Genomic DNA, 17,375 nt, shown 5'->3' with positions numbered 1-17,375 from the left:
TGTCCCATCACACACCCCCAGGACATGGGTCAGACACAGAGTGAAGCTCCCTCTACACTGTCCCATCACACACTCCCAGGGAATGGGTCAGACATAGAGTGAAACTCCCTCTACACTGTCCCATCACACACTCCCAGGGAATGGGTCAGACATAGAGTGAAACTCCCTCTACACTGTCCCATCACACACTCCCCTGGTATGGGTCAGACACAGAGTGAAGCTCCCTCTACACTGTCCCATCACACACTTCCAAGACAGGGGTCAGACACAGAGCCCAACCGTTCCTTCCAGTTATTTCTCCATAACAAGGCAATATGCTGGTGAAACTCTTCTGCACCTTTTGCAAAGCCTCCATACTCTGCAATCAACAAGCAGATCTGCACACAACAAGCAAGGCCTGATCATCATTTTATGTGGCTGCAAGCTGACTTCTCACCAATGAAGGCCAGCATGCCAGATACTTTTGTTTTTGGACAGGGGACACTGGCAGGGATGACAGCAGAACAGCAATGGCCTGAGTTTCTGGGGGCAGGAAAGATATATCCCGAAGTACTCTAAAGGGAGGATGGAGCAAAAATAAGTGATGAGCCAAGTCAACGACAGGATAAAACAAAAAAATGGATGTACACTATAGTAAAAACTAGTGGGAAGGTAGGTGATTGGGAACAATTGAAAATGGAACAGACGGAACTAAAAAACATCAATAAGGAGAGAAAAAATAAAATATCAAGATAAGTTAGCCAAAAATATTGAAGAGTATAGCAAAAGGTTTTTTTTTCAGATTATTTTATTACAGGAAAGTTACTTGCACAAGACAGAAGATTGGCTGACTGGCAGGAGGTGAAGGGTTGAGGATAAATAGGACCAATTCTGGTTGCCTACTAGTGACGAGTGGTGTCCTCCAGGGCTTGATGTTGAGCAAGAACTTCAACATATTTGGGGAATGGGTAAAGAGGTGGCAGATATCCCCTGAGAGACACTGGTCAGTGTACAGATATCCCCTGAGAGAGAGGGACTGAGAGACACCGGTCAGTGTACAGATATCCCCCTGAGAGAGAGGGACTGAGAGACTCTGGTCAGTGTACAGATATCTCCCTGAGAGAGAGGGACTGAGAGACACCGGTCAGTGTACAGATATCCCCCTGAGAGAGAGGGACTGAGAGACACCGGTCAGTGTACAGATATCCCCCTGAGAGAGAGGGACTGAGAGACACCGGTCAGTGTACAGATATCCCCCTGAGAGAGAGGGACTGAGAGACACCGGTCAGTGTACAGATATCCCCCTGAGAGAGAGGGACTGAGAGACAACGGTCAGTGTACAGATATCCCCTGAGAGAGAGGGACTGAGAGACACCGGTCAGTGTACAGATATCTCCCTGAGAGAGAGGGACTGAGAGACACCGGTCAGTGTACAGATATCCCCCTGAGAGAGAGGGACTGAGAGACTCTGATCAGTGTACAGATATCCCCTGAGAGAGAGGGACGGAGAGACTCTGATCAGTGTACAGATATCCCCTGAGAGAGAGGGACTGAGAGACTCTGGTCAGTGTACAGATATCCCCCTGAGAGAGAGGGACTGAGAGACACTGGTCAGTGTACAGATATCCCCTGAGAGAGAGGGACTGAGAGACACCGGTCAGTGTACAGATATCCCCCTGAGAGAGAGGGACTGAGAGACACCGGTCAGTGTACTGATATCCCCCTGAGAGAGAGGGACTGAGAGACACCGGTCAGTGTACAGATATCCCCCTGAGAGACACCTGTCAGTGTACAGATATCCCCCTGAGAGAGAGGGACTGAGAGACACCGGTCAGTGTACAGATATCCCCCTGAGAGAGAGGGACTGAGAGACAACGGTCAGTGTACAGATATCCCCTGAGAGAGAGGGACTGAGAGACACCGGTCAGTGTACAGATATCTCCCTGAGAGAGAGGGACTGAGAGACACCGGTCAGTGTACAGATATCCCCCTGAGAGAGAGGGACTGAGAGACTCTGATCAGTGTACAGATATCCCCTGAGAGAGAGGGACGGAGAGACTCTGATCAGTGTACAGATATCCCCTGAGAGAGAGGGACTGAGAGACTCTGGTCAGTGTACAGATATCCCCCTGAGAGAGAGGGACTGAGAGACACTGGTCAGTGTACAGATATCCCCTGAGAGAGAGGGACTGAGAGACACCGGTCAGTGTACAGATATCCCCCTGAGAGAGAGGGACTGAGAGACACCGGTCAGTGTACTGATATCCCCCTGAGAGAGAGGGACTGAGAGACACCGGTCAGTGTACAGATATCCCCCTGAGAGACACCTGTCAGTGTACAGATATCCCCCTGAGAGAGAGGGACTGAGAGACACCGGTCAGTGTACAGATATCCCCCTGAGAGAGAGGGACTGAGAGACAACGGTCAGTGTACAGATATCCCCTGAGAGAGAGGGACTGAGAGACACCGGTCAGTGTACAGATATCTCCCTGAGAGAGAGGGACTGAGAGACACCGGTCAGTGTACAGATATCCCCCTGAGAGAGAGGGACTGAGAGACTCTGATCAGTGTACAGATATCCCCTGAGAGAGAGGGACTGAGAGACTCTGGTCAGTGTACAGATATCCCCTGAGAGAGAGGGACTGAGAGACTCTGGTCAGTGTACAGATATCCCCCTGAGAGAGAGGGACTGAGAGACACTGGTCAGTGTACAGATATCCCCTGAGAGAGAGGGACTGAGAGACACCGGTCAGTGTACAGATATCCCCCTGAGAGAGAGGGACTGAGAGACACCGGTCAGTGTACTGATATCCCCCTGAGAGAGAGGGACTGAGAGACACCGGTCAGTGTACAGATATCCCCCTGAGAGACACCTGTCAGTGTACAGATATCCCCCTGAGAGAGAGGGACTGAGAGACACCGGTCAGTGTACAGATATCCCCTGAGATAGAGGGACTGAGAAACACTGGTCAGTGTACAGATATCCCCCTGAGAGAGAGAGACTGAGAGACACCGGTCAGTGTACAGATATCCCCTGGGAGAGAGGGACTGAGAGACTCTGGTCAGTGTACAGATATCTCCCTGAGAGAGAGGGACTGAGAGACACCGGTCAGTGTACAGATATCCCCCTGAGAGAGAGGGACTGAGAGACACCGGTCAGTGTACAGATATCCCCCTGAGAGAGAGGGACTGAGAGACACCGGTCAGTGTACAGATATCCCCCTGAGAGAGAGGGACTGAGAGACACTGGTCAGTGTACAGATATCTCCCTGAGAGAGAGGGACTGAGAGACACCGGTCAGTGTACAGATATCCCCCTGAGAGAGAGGGACTGAGAGACACCGGTCAGTGTACAGATATCCCCCTGAGAGAGAGGGACTGAGAGACACCGGTCAGTGTACAGATATCCCCCTGAGAGAGAGGGACTGAGAGACACCGGTCAGTGTACAGATATCCCCCTGAGAGAGAGGGACTGAGAGACAACGGTCAGTGTACAGATATCCCCTGAGAGAGAGGGACTGAGAGACACCGGTCAGTGTACAGATATCTCCCTGAGAGAGAGGGACTGAGAGACACCGGTCAGTGTACAGATATCCCCCTGAGAGAGAGGGACTGAGAGACTCTGATCAGTGTACAGATATCCCCTGAGAGAGAGGGACTGAGAGACTCTGATCAGTGTACAGATATCCCCTGAGAGAGAGGGACTGAGAGACACCGGTCAGTGTACTGATATCCCCCTGAGAGAGAGGGACTGAGAGACACCGGTCAGTGTACAGATATCCCCCTGAGAGACACCTGTCAGTGTACAGATATCCCCCTGAGAGAGAGGGACTGAGAGACACCAGTCAGTGTACAGATATCCCCTGAGATAGAGGGACTGAGAGACTCTGGTCAGTGTACAGATATCCCCTGAGAGAGAGGGACTGAGAGACTCTGGTCAGTGTACAGATAACCCCCTGAGATAGAGGGACTGAGAAACACTGGTCAGTGTACAGATATCCCCCTGAGAGAGAGAGACTGAGAGACACCGGTCAGTGTACAGATATCCCCTGGGAGAGAGGGACTGAGAGACACTGGTCAGTGTACAGATATCCCCTGAGAGAGAGGCACTGAGAGACACCGGTCAGTGTACAGATATCCCCCTGAGAGAGAGAGACTGAGAGACACCGGTCAGTGTACAGATATCCCCCTGAGAGAGAGAGACTGAGAGACACCGGTCAGTGTACAGATATCCCCTGAGAGAGAGGGACTGAGAGACACCGGTCAGTGTACAGATATCCCCTGAGAGGGAGGGACTGAGAGACACCAGTCAGTGTACAGATATCCCCCTGAGAGAGAGGGACTGAGAGACACTGGTCAGTGTACAGATATCCCCTGAGAGAGAGGGACTGAGAGACACTGAAAGAATGAGGCGATTAGTACTCTGTAGCTGATGCCCTATGTTTTTTTGACAGTGCTTGTGACAAGATCCTTCTCGGTGACAACTAGTACTCCAAATGTTAAAGTGTCGCTTGGAGCAGGTGAGGGTAGTGTTTCAGTTGGTGGTCCCAGCAATTAGATCGTTTAGAGAACATTTATCGCATACATTTCCCTCTCTGTCCTTCCCCTCCAATAGTGTGGAACTCCCTCACCGTGGCACTCCATCACTGCCGTCCAAATGCGCAGAGCTTCCCCAATACCCTTCCCAACAGTGCAGAGCTCCCGCACCCTGGCACTCCCTCATTACTCCTCCAACAGTGGAGAGCTCCCTCACCGTGGCACTCCCTCACTGCCCTTCCAACAGCGCAGAGCTCCCTCACCGTGGCACTCCATCACTGCCCCTCCAACAGTGGAGAGCTCCCTCACCGTGGCACTCCATCACTGCCCCTCCAACAGTGGAGAGCTCCCTCACCGTGGCACTCCCTCACTGCCCCTCCAACAGCGCAGAGCTCCCTCACCGTGGCACTCCCTCACTGCCCTTCCAACAGTGCAGAGCTCCCTCACTGCCCCTCCCAACAGCACAGCACTACCTCACCGTGGCACTCCCTCGCTGCCCTTCCAACAGTGCAAAGCTCCCTCACTGCCCCTCCAACAGCGCAGAGCTCCCTCACCATGGCACTACCTCGCTGTCCCTCCAACAGCGCAGAGCTCCCTCACCATGGCACTCCCTCACTGCCCCTCCAACAGCGCAGAGCTCCCTCACTGCCCCTCCAACAGTGCAGAGCTCCCTCACTGCCCCTCCAACAGTGCAGAGCTCCCTCACTGCCCCTCCCAACAGCACAGCACTACCTCACCATGGCACTCCCTCACTGCCCCTCCAACAGCGCAGAGCTCCCTCACTGCCCCTCCAACAGTGCAGAGCTCCCTCACTGCCCCTCCCAACAGCACAGCACTACCTCACCGTGGCACTCCCTCGCTGCCCTTCCAACAGCATGGAACTCATTCCACTAATCTCTCACCATGGAACAACCTCACTGCCCATCCCACAGCTCAGAGCTCCCTCACTGTAGCACATGCTGACTGCCCCTTTCTCCGTACGGAGCTCCCTCACTGCCTGTCTGTCACCGCAGCTCTCGTTTACAGCCCTCACTGACTCTCGTGTTTACCTCTGACCTCTCCCTGTGTGCCAGCTGCGGAACTTTACTGTCAGTACTCAGCGGATTTCGGCGAGCCGCGGGTGGAATGGAAATTCCGGGACCTCCAGGACTCACAAACACTCGTGTATTACAACAAAGAGATCACCAGTAAGTCAGTTTCTCCATCCCCTCAAGCACAAAATCTTCCCTCCCTACCTTCCTCCCCCAAACTCCTCCCCTCCCTACCTCGAAACACACAGACTCCTGCTTCCATTCTGTATGATCCCTGCATTGCTCCTGACTTTTGTTTCAGAGAACTATCAGGGCCGTGTGGACTTCTCGCCGCGTGCTCTCCACTTCAAGGAAACCCGGGCGACGGACAGCGGTCAGTACCAATGTGACGTGAACACGATTGACGGCTCTCAGTCCGGCTCTGTCACCGTCACCCTCGTGGTAAAGGGTAAGTGGGGTAGGAGAGCTGCTCTCTGCCTGGGGTCAGTGATGTGTTGTGTTATGGGTGGGAGTTTAACCAGAGGAGGGGCAGGGACAAGGAAGGAAGGAAAAAAGTTGAGATTTCATTATCGGTTCCAACTTTAGACACTGCCTGTAGGACAAATCTAACTTTCTATTTCTATCTAGCTATGTATGCTTTTCCCTATCTCACACCCCATCCTCATTCCCTCTATCTCTTCCTAACCATGTCCTCCCATCTATCTCCATCTCCCCCCCCCCCGTCTGCCACTTCCATCTCCCCTATCTGTCTCCCCACCCCGTCTCCCCACACTCCAATCTCCCCCATCCATCTCCCCCTCTCCGTCTCCCCCACTCCCCTGTCTCCCCACACTCTGCCTCCTCCCCTCCATCTCCCCTGTCTCCTACCCTCCCCGTCTCCTACCTCCCGTCTCCTACCTCCGTGTCTCTTAACCCCCTCCATCTCTTCTCCCGTCCATCTCCCTCTTCTATCTCCCTGTTTCTGCTCCACATCTCTCCGAACCCAATCTGTACATCCCCATCTGTCTATCCCCCCATCTCTCACCCTCTGTGTGTCTCTCTCTCTCTCCTGTCCCCGTTTCTCTCTCGCTCTGACTGCTGTTCCCCCGTCCCTCCTTCTGTCTCTCACTCTATTTCTTTCCTTCTCCTGTTCCTGTGTCTTTTTCTCTCTGACTCCTATGTCCCCCTTTCTGTCTCTCATTCTATCCCTCTCCCCCGTCCTCTTTCCTTCTTCACCGTCTCATTTTCCCTCTTCCCCCAGTGCCCCCTGCAGTCCCAACAGCCCGCGTGCCCACCTCGGTGACGACAGGTAGCAAGGCAGAGCTGAAGTGTTCGGAGAGCCAGGGTTACCCACGGCCCTCCTACCGCTGGTATCGAGACCAGGTGTTGATGCCCGAGAAGCCGGCCAGCAGCCCCACCTTCCGCAACTCCTCGTACACCATCCAGTCCGAGATGGGCTTGTTGGTGAGTATCACTACAGATCTAGGGGCGGGACACTGTGAACAGGGGTTGGGGTGCTGAGTGGGGTTGTGTATGAGAGGAAAACAGATTGTCGGGTGTTTTGGAGAAGGGGAGAGGGGATGTTTTGCTGTGGGGATGGGTAGGTGGTGTTTGACAAGATGCCGCATATGAGGTTGCTCAACGAGATAAGAGCATGGATAGAAGATTAACTGACTGGCGGGAGGCCAAGACCATAAGATATAGGAGCAGAAGTAGGCCATTCGGCCCATCAAGTCTGCTCTGCCATTCAATCATGGGCTGATCCAATTCTTCCAGTCATCCCCACTCCCCTGCCCTTCCCTCCATACTCTTTGATGCCCTGGTTAATTAAGAACCTATCTATCTCTGCCCTAAATACACCAAATGACTTGGCCTCCACAGCCACTCATGGCAACAAATTCCACAGATTTACCACCTTCTGACTAAAGTATTTTCTCCGCATCTCTGTTCTAAATGGACGTCCTTCAATCCTGAAGTCATGCCCTCTTGTCCTAGACTCCCCGACCATGGGAAATAACTGACATATCTAATCTGATCAGGCCTTTTAACATTCAGAATGTTTCGATGAGATCCCCCCTCATTCACCTGAACTCCAGGGAATACAGCCCAAGAGCTGCCAGACATTCCTCACATGGTAATCCTTTCATTCCTGGAATCATTCTCATGAATCTTCTCTGAACCCTCTCCAATGGCAGTTATCCTTTCTGAATCCTTCTGGGAAGGAGGGAAGATATAAAAAGGAGAGAAGGAGTGAGGTAGTTCTCTTTTGGAAGAAGACAGCGAGGCTTTGAGAGGAAGTGCGGCGGCGGCCATTTTCAAATTGCTTCTCAGATCGGAGTTCTGAGAGGCGGGACTGCGCAGGCGCGTGAAGGAGGCCTGGGAAGGAGGGAAGATATAAAAAGAACGCAGCCTTAAGCAGCGGGCAGCTTCGTTTGCGGGTAGCGGAGTGAGCCGGGAGCAGAGTGTAGGGCTTGGGCTCAGAGGGCTTAGGCGGAAGAGGGCACAGTAGGCTTATCTTTTAGTTCTCCTTGTTATTTTCAGTTATTCGGGAAGTATGAGTGTGAGGGCAGCTTGTTGTTCTCGGTGTCGGATGTGGGAGGTCCTGGAGTCTCCGAGCCTCCCGGACGTCCACATCTGCGCCAGGTGTGTCGAACTGCAGCTCCTGAGGGACCGAGTTAGGGAACTGGAGCTGCAGCTCGATGACCTTCGCCTGGTCAGGGAGAGTGAGGAGGTGATAGAGAGGAGTTACAGGCAGGTGGTCACTCCGGGGCCACGGGAGGCAGATAGGTGGGTCACGGTCAGGAAGGGGAAGGGGCAGGTACTAGAGAGTACCCCAGTGGCTGTACCCCTTGACAATAAGTACTCATGTTTGAGTACTGTTGGGGGGGACAGCCTACCTGGAGGAAGTGACAGTGGCCGGGCCTCCGGCACAGAGGATGGCCCTGTAGCTCAGAAGGGTAGGGATAGAAGAAAGAGGACCATAGTAAAAGGGGACTTGATAGTCAGGGGTTCAGACAGGCGGTTCTGTGGAAGTGATCGGGAGTCCCGGATGGTAGTTTGCCTCCCTGGTGCCAGGGTCCGGGACGTTTCTGATCGCGTCCAAGATATCCTGAAGTGGGAGGGTGAGGAGCCAGAGGTCATGGTACATGTAGGTACCAATGACATAGGTAGGAAAGGGGAAGAGGTCCTGAAACGAGAGTATAGGGAGTTAGGAAGGCAGTTAAGAAGAAGGACCGCAAAGGTAATAATCTCGGGATTACTGCCTGTGCCACGCGACAGTGAGAGTAGGAATGGAATTAGGTGGAGGATGAATGCGTGGCTGAGGGATTGGAGCAGGGGGCAGGGATTCAAGTTTCTGGATCATTGGGACCTCTTCTGGGGCAGGCGTGACCTGTTCGAGAAGGACGGGTTACACTTGAATCCTGGGGGGACCAATATCCTAGCGGGGAGGTTTGCTAGGGCTACAGGGCAGACTTTAAACTAGTAAGATGGGGGGGGCAGAAATCAATTTGAGGAAACTATGGGAGAGGAGGTTAGTTCACCAGTAGAGCAAGTAAGTAGACAGTGTGTGAGGGAGGAAAGGCAGGTGATGGAGAAGGGATGCGCTCAGCCCGAAGATGTAGGGGAGAAGAAAGAAAAGGATAATAAATTTGAATGCATTGCTAGGGATGAAAAGAGAGGAGGAGGTGGAGAGTATCTTAAATGTATCTATTTTAATGCTAGGAGCATTGTAAGAAAGGTGGATGAGCTTAAAGCGTGGATTGATACCTGGAATTATGATGTTGTAGCTATTAGTGAAACATGGTTGCAGGAAGGGTGTGATTGGCAACTAAATATTCCTGGATTTAGTTGCTTCAGGTGTGATAGAGGAGGAGGTGTTGCATTGCTTGTCCGAGAAAATCTTATGGCGGTGCTTTGGAAGGATAGATTAGAGAGCTCCTCTAGGGAGGCTATTTGGGTGGAATTGAGGAATGGGAAAGGTGTAGTAACACTGATAGGAGTGTATTATAGGCCACCTAATGGGGAGCGTGAGTTGGAAGAGCAAATGTGTAAGGAGATAGCAGATATTTGTAGTAAACACAAGGTGGTGATTGTGGGAGATTTTAATTTTCCACACATAGATTGGGAAGCTCATTCTGTAAAAGGGCTGGATGGTTTAGAGTTTGTAAAATGTGTGCAGGATAGTTTTTTGCAACAATATATAGAAGTACCGACTAGAGATGGGGCAGTGTTGGATCTCCTGTTAGGGAATGCGATAGGTCAGCTGACAGATGTATGTGTTGGGGAGCACTTCGGGTCCAGTGATCACAATAGCATTAGCTTCAATATAATTATGGAGAAGGACAGGACTGGACCTAGAGTTGAGATTTTTGATTGGAGAAAGGCTAACTTTGAGGAGATGCGCAGGGATTTAGAGAGAGTGGATTGGGTCAAGTTGTTTTATGGGAAGGATGTAATGGTGAAATGGAGGTCATTTAAGGGTGAAATTATGAGGGTACAGAATCTTTATGTTCCTGTTCGGTTGAAAGGAAAGGTTAAAGGTTTGAAAGCGCCATGGTTTTCAAGGGATATTAGAAACTTGGTTCGAAAAAAGAGGGATGTCTACAATAGATATAGGCAGCATGGAGTAAAGGAATTGCTCGAGGAATATAAAGAATGTAAGAGGAAACTTAAGAAAGAGATTAGAAAAGCTAAAAGAAGTTACGAGTTTGGTTTGGCAAATAAGGTGGAAGTAAATCCGAAAGGCTTCTACAGTTATATTAAAAGCAAGAGGATAGTGAGGGATAAAATTGGTCCCTTAGAGAATCAGGATGGTCAGCTATGTGTGGAGCCGAGGGAGATGGGAGAGATTTTGAACGATTTCTTCTCTTCGGTATTCACTAAGGAGAAGGATATTGAATGGTGTAAGGTGTGGGAAACAAGTAAGGAAGTTATGGAACCTATGACAATTAAAGAGGTGGAAGTACTGGCGCTTTTAAGAAATTTAAAAGTGGATAAATCTCCGGGTCCTGACAGGATATTCCACAGGACCTTGAGGGAAGTTTGTGTAGAGACAGCAGGAGCTCTGACGGAGATCTTTCAGATGTCATTAGAAACGGGGATTGTGCCAGAGGATTGGCGTATTGCTCATGTGGTTCCATTGTTTAAAAAGGGTTCTAGAAGTAAGCCTGGCAATTATAGACCTGTCAGTTTGACATTAGTGGTGGGTAAATTAATGGAAAGTATTCTTAGAGATAGTATTTATAATTATCTGGATAGACAGGATCTGATTAGGAGTAGCCAGCATGGATTTGTGCGTGGAAGGTCATGTTTGACAAACCTTATTGAATTTTTTGAAGTAGTTACGAGGAATGTTGACGAGAGTAAGGCAGTGGATGTAGTCTATATGGACTTCAGCAAGGCCTTTGACAAAGTTCCACATGGAAGGTTAGTTAAGAAGGTTCAGTCATTAGGTATTAGTGCTGGAGTAATAAAATGGATTCAACAGTGGCTAGATGGGAGATGCCAGAGAGTAGTGGTGGATAATTGTTTATCGGGATGGAGGCCGGTGACTAGCGGGGTGCCTCAGGGATCTGTTTTGGGCCCAATGTTGTTTGTAATATACATAAATGATCTGGATGATGGGGTGGTAAATTGGATTAGTAAGTATGCTGATGATACTAAGGTAGGAGGTGTTGTGGATAATGAGGTGGGTTTTCAAAGCTTGCAGGGAGATTTATGCCAGTTAGAAGAATGGGCTGAACGTTGGCAGATGGAGTTTAATGCTGAGAAGTGTGAGGTTCTACATTTTGGCAGGAATAATCCAAATAGAACATACAGGGTAAATGGTAGGGCATTGAGGAATGCAGTGGAACAGAGAGATCTAGGAATAACAGTGCATAGTTCCCTGAAGGTGGAGTCTCATGTAGATAGGGTGGTGAAGAAGGCTTTTGGAACGCTGGCCTTTATAAATCAGAGCATTGAGTACAGAAGTTGGGATGTAATGTTAAAATTGTACAAGGCATTGGTAAGGCCAAATTTGGAATATTGTGTACAGTTCTGGTCACCGAATTATAGGAAAGATATCAATAAATTAGAGAGAGTGCAGAGACGATTTACTAGGATGTTACCTGGGTTTCAGCACTTAAGTTACAGAGAAAGGTTGAACAAGTTAGGTCTCTATTCATTGGAGCGTAGAAGGTTGAGGGGGGATTTGATCGAGGTATTTAAAATGTTGAGAGGGATAGATAGAGTTGACGTGAATAGGCTGTTTCCATTGAGAGTAGGGGAGATTCAAACGAGAGGACATGATTTGAGAGTTAGGGGGCAAAAGTTTAAGGGAAACACGAGGGGGTATTTCTTTACTCAGAGAGTGATAGCTGTGTGGAATGAGCTTCCTGTAGAAGTAGTAGAGGCCAGTTCAGTTGTGTCATTTAAGGTAAAATTGGATAGGTATATGGACAGGAAAGGAATGGAGGGTTATGGGCTGAGTGCGGGTAGGTGGGACTAGGTGAGATTAAGAGTTCGGCACGGACTAGGAGGGCCGGAATGGCCTGTTTCCGTGCTGTGATTGTTATATGGTTATATATGGTTATATGGAAATAAGGAGCCCAAAACTGCAACCAGTACTCCAAGTGTGGTCTCACGAGTGCCTGATAGAGCTTCAGCATCACATCCCTGCTCTTATATTCTATATCTCTAGAAATGAATGCCAACCTTGCACTTGCCTTCTTCACCACCGACTCAACCTGAAGGTTAACCTTTAGGGTATAGAACCATAGAACATTACAGCATAGAAACAGGCCTTTTGGCCCTTCTTGGCTGTGCCGACCCATTTTTCTGCCTAGTCCCACTGACCTGCACCTGGCCCATATCCCTCCATACACCTTTCAAGTTTTTCTTAAATGTTAAAAGTGAGCCCACATTTACTACTTCATCTGGCAGCTCATTCCACATTCCCACCACTCTCTGTGTGAAAAAGCCCCCCCCCCCAATGTTCCCTTTAAACTTTTCCCCCTTAACCCATGTCCTCTGGTTTTTTTCTCCCCTAGCCTCAGTGGAAAAAGCCTGCTTGCATTCACTCTATCTTTACCCATCATAATTTTATATACCTCTATCAAGTCTCCCCTCATTCTTCTACGCTCTGGGGAATAAAGTCCTAACCTATTCAACCTTTCCCTGTAACTCAGTTTCTCAAGTCCCGGCAACATCCTTGTAAACCTTCTCTGCACTCTTTCAACCTTATTTTTATCCTTCCTGTAATTCGGTGACCAAAACTGCACACAATACTCCAAATTTGGCCTCACCAATGCCTTATACAACCTCACCATAACATTCCAACTCTTATACTCAATACTTTGACTTATAAAGGCCAACTTACCAAAAGCTCTCTTTACTACCCTATCTACCTGTGATGCCACTTTTAGGGAACTTTGTATCTGTATTTCCAGATCCCTCTGTTCTACTGCACTCCTCAGTGCCCTACCATTTACCTTGTATGTTCTACCTTGGTTTTGCCTTCCAAAATGCAATACCTCACACTTGTCTGCATTAAAATCCATCTACCATTTTTCAGCCCATTTTTCCAGCTGGTCCAGATCCCTCTGCAAGCTTTGAAAACCTTCCTCACTGTCCACTACACCTCCAATCTTTGTATCATCAGCAAATTTGCTGATCCAATTTACCACATTATCATCCAGATCATTTAATATAGATGACAAATAACAATGGACCCAGCACTGATCCCTGTGGCACACCACTAGTCACAGGCCTCCACTCAGAGAAGCAATCCTCCACTACCACTCTCTGGCTTCTCCCATTGAGCCAATGTCTAATCCAATTTACTACCTCTCCATGTATACCTAGCGACTTAATCTTCCTAACTAACCTCCCATGCCGGACCTTGTCAAAGGCCTTACTGAAGTCCATGTATACAACATCCACTGCCTTCCCTTCATCCACTTTCCTTGTAACCTCCTCGAAAAACTCTAATAGATTTGTTAAACATGACCTACCACGCACAAAGCTGTGTTGACTCTCCCTAATAAGTCCGTCTATCTAAATACTTGTAGATCCTATCTCTTAGTACTACTTCCAATAATTTACCTACTACTGACGTCAAACTTAACGGCCTATAATTTCCTGGATTACTTTTAGAGCCTTTTTTAAACAACAGAACAACATGAGCTATCCTCCAATCCTCCGGCACCTCACCCGTAGATACCGACATTTTAAATATATCTGCCAGGGCCCCTGCAATTTCAACACCAGTCTCCTTCAAGGTCCGAGGGAATACCCTGTCAGGTCCTGGGGATTTATCTACCGGTACTCTGATTTGCCTCAAGATAGCAAGCACCTCCTCCTTTTCAATCTGTATAGGTTCTACGACCTCACAACCTGCTTGCCTTATTTCCATTGACTCCATGCCAGTTTCCTTAGTAAATACAGACGCAAAATACCCATTTACGATCTCCCCCATTTCTTTTGGTTCCATACATAGCCGACCACTCTGATCTTCAAGAGGACCAACTTTATCCCTTACTATCCTCTTGCTCTTAATATACCTGTAGAAGCTCTTTGGATTATCCTTCACCTCCAATGCAACCTCATGTCTTCTTTTAGCTCTCCTGATTTCCTTTTTAAGTATGTTTTTGCACTTTTTATACTTCTCAAGCATCTTATTTGCTCCCTGTTTCCTATACATGTCATACATCTCTCTCTTTTTCTTTATCAGAGTTCCAATATCCCTCGAGAACCAAGGTTCCTTATTCTTATTCACTTTGCCTTTAATCCTGACAGGAACATACAAACTCTGCACTCTCAAGATTTCTCCTTTGAAGGCCTCCCACTTACCAATCACATCCTTGCCAGAGAACAACCTGTCCCAATCCACGCTTTTTACATCCTTTCTTATTTCTTCAAATTTGGGCTTTTTCCAGTTTAGAACCTCAACCCGAGGACCAGATCTATCTTTATCCATGATCAAGTTGAAACTAATGGTGTTATGATCACTGGAACCAAAGTGTTCCCCTACACACACTTCCGTCACCTGTCCTAACTTGTTTCCTAATAGGAGATCTAATATTGTATTCTCTCTAGTCGGTACCTCTATATATTGATTTAGAAAACTTTCCTGAACACATTTTACAAACTCTAACCTGTCTAGACCTTTAGTAGTATGGGAGTCCCAATCAATATGTGGAAAATTAAAATCCCCTACTATCACAACTTTATGCTTCCTGCAGTTGTCTGCTATCTCTCTGCAGATTTGCTCCTCCAATTCTTGCTGACTATTGGGTGGTCTATAATACAACCCCATTAATGTGGTCATACCTTTCCTGTTTCTCAGCTCCACCCATATGGCCTCGGTAAACAAGCCCTCTGATCTGTCCTGCCTGAGCACTGCTGTAACATTTTCCCTGACTAGCAATGCCACCCCTCCTCACCCTTCATCCCTCTGCCTCTATCATATCTGAAACATCGGAACCCCAGAACATTAAGCTGCCAGTCCTCCCCCTCCTGTAGTCAAGTTTCACTAATGGCTACAATGCCATAATTCCACGTGTCAATCCACGCCCTCAGCTCGTCAGCCTTCCCCACAATACTCCTGGCATTGAAATAGACACACCTCAGAAGATTATTACCACCACACACAACCCTTCTATTTGTGACTTTACATGAAACTTTAACATCATTTATTTTCAGCCCCGCTCCACTAGCTACTCTGGCACTCTGGTTCCCATCCCCCTGCAAATCTAGTTTAACCACCCCCCCTCCCCAACAGCACTAACAAACCTCCCTGCAAGGATATTGGTCCCCCTGTAGTTCAGGTGTAACCCGTCTCTCTTGTACAGGTCCCACCTGCCCCAGAAGAGGTCCGAATGATCCTGAAATCTGAAACCCTGCCCCATACACCAGTTCCTCAGCCATGTGTTCATCCTCCAGAGCATCCTATTCTTCCCCTCACTGGCACGTGGCACAGGTAGCAATCCTGAGATTGCTACCCTTGAGGTCCTGCTTTTTAACTTCCTACCAAGCTCTCTATACTCACTCTTCAGGACCTCCTCACTCTTTCTTCCTACATCATTGGTACCGATGTGTACCATGACATCTGGCTGCTCACCCTCCCATTTCAGAATGCTGTGCACGCGATCAGAGACGTCCCTGACCCTGGCACCCGGGAGGCAACAAACCATCCAGGAGTCTCTGTCACGACCACAGAGTCTCCTATCTGTACCTCTAACTATCGAGTCCCCTATCACTACCACTATCTTCTTACCCCACTCCCTTCTGCACTGCAGAACCAGACTCAGTGCCAGAGATCCGGCTGCCGCAGATTGTCCCAGCTAAGTCATCCCCTCCAACAGTATCCAAATCGGTATACTTGTTGTTGAGGGGAATGGCCAATGGGGAACCCTGCTCTGCCTGCCCTTTCCCATTCCCTCACCTATTACTTATGTGCTGCTCCCTTGGCATAACTACCTCCCTGAAACTACTATCTATAAACTCCTCATTCTCCCGAATGATCCAGAGGTCATCCAGCTCCTGCTCCAGTTCCCTAAGTCAGTTTGTTAGGAGCTGCAGCTGGATGCACTTCCTGCAGGTGTCATTATCAGGGACACCGGAGGTCTCACTGACTTCCCACATCCTGCAAGAAGAGCATTCCAACATCCTGCCTGGCATTCTCTCTACTCTAAACAAACAAAACAAAATTTACTGGAACCTACCCTCGCCTCTGCCTGTTCACGCCGAAGCCTGTTGAGCCAAAGCCGACCCACTCTGCCTCAGTCCACTCCGACGATGGCCGCTGTATATGGCGGTCTTTCTTTTAAACCTTTGGCATGCTACGTCACGCGCCCGCCCAATCTAGCCTCTGTTCCCCGATCAGTTTAAAAAAAAGGATTCTCTCCAAGATTCCTTTACTTCTTCACTCTCTGCCTCTTGCTTCGACTCCCAAGTCCCTTTGCATCTCTGCATTTTTAATTCTCTCCCCATCTAAGTAATAGTCTGCCCATTTATTTCTTCTACCAAAGTGCATGACCATAGATTTGCCACTTCTTTGCCCATTCCCCTAAACTATCTAAGTCTCTTTGCAGGCTCTCTGTTTCCTCAACACTACCCGCTCCTCCACCTATCTTTATATCATCGGCAAATTTAGCCACAAATCCATTTATCCCATAATCCAAATCATTGAAATACATTGAAAAAGCAGCAGTCCCAACACTGACCCCTGTGGAACTCCACTGGTAACTGGCAGCCAGCCAGAATGGGATCCCTTTATTGCCACTCTCTGCTTTCTGCCGATCAGCCAAAGCTCCACTCGTGGTGGGAATAAAGGGGTCCTTTTCTTTTCATGTTATATGTCAATGATTTGGTTGAAGGGATTGATGGCTTTATGGCCAAGTTTGTGGACGATTTGGATACAGATGGAGGGGCAGGTGGTGTTGAGGGAGCAGGGAGTCTGCAGAAGGACACAGACAGATTGGGAGACTGGGCAAAGATGTAGCAGATGGTCGAAGGTAGGGAAGTGCATGGTCTTGCACTTTGGTAGAAGGAATAAAGGTGTAGACTATTTTCTGAATGAGGAGAAAATTCAAAATTCAGAGTTGCAAAGGGACTTGTGAGTCCTCATTCCCTAAGGGTTAACTTGCAGGTTGAGCTGGTGGTGAGGAAGGGAAGTGGAGTGTTAGCATTCATGTCAAGAGGACTGGAATATAAAAGCAAAGATGTAACGCTGAGGCTTTATAAGGCATTGGTTAGACTGCATTTTTGGTTCCCTTGTCTAAGAAAGGTTGTGCCGGCATTGGCTAGGGCCCAGAGAAGGCTCATGAGAATGATCCCAGGAATGCAATGGTCAACATAAGAGGAGTGT

General features: G+C 48.8%; 1 protein-coding gene and 1 long non-coding RNA gene across 2 annotated transcripts in view; one reads left to right on the top strand and one right to left on the bottom strand.

The window, feature by feature from the left end:
- The window catches only part of LOC140717429 (uncharacterized), a 103,714-nt gene that overhangs the window by 28,866 nt on the left and 57,473 nt on the right, over window positions 1-17,375 (bottom strand). The gene's annotated exons all lie outside the window — the stretch shown is intronic.
- LOC140717425 (junctional adhesion molecule A-like) overlaps window positions 1-17,375 on the top strand; it is a 31,815-nt gene that overhangs the window by 13,394 nt on the left and 1,046 nt on the right. Inside the window, exons 2-5 of the mRNA XM_073030997.1 lie at window positions 4,433-4,498; window positions 5,588-5,701; window positions 5,847-5,993; window positions 6,786-6,988. Of these exons, the coding sequence (XP_072887098.1) occupies window positions 4,433-4,498; window positions 5,588-5,701; window positions 5,847-5,993; window positions 6,786-6,988 (530 nt within the window). The remainder of the gene's footprint in view (window positions 1-4,432; window positions 4,499-5,587; window positions 5,702-5,846; window positions 5,994-6,785; window positions 6,989-17,375) is intronic.

This window comes from Hemitrygon akajei, chromosome 27 (genome assembly GCF_048418815.1).
Source record: "Hemitrygon akajei chromosome 27, sHemAka1.3, whole genome shotgun sequence".
Lineage (NCBI taxonomy): Eukaryota > Metazoa > Chordata > Chondrichthyes > Myliobatiformes > Dasyatidae > Hemitrygon > Hemitrygon akajei.
Note: the sequence above shows the minus strand (reverse complement) of the source record. Positions and strands in the feature narration are given on the sequence as shown.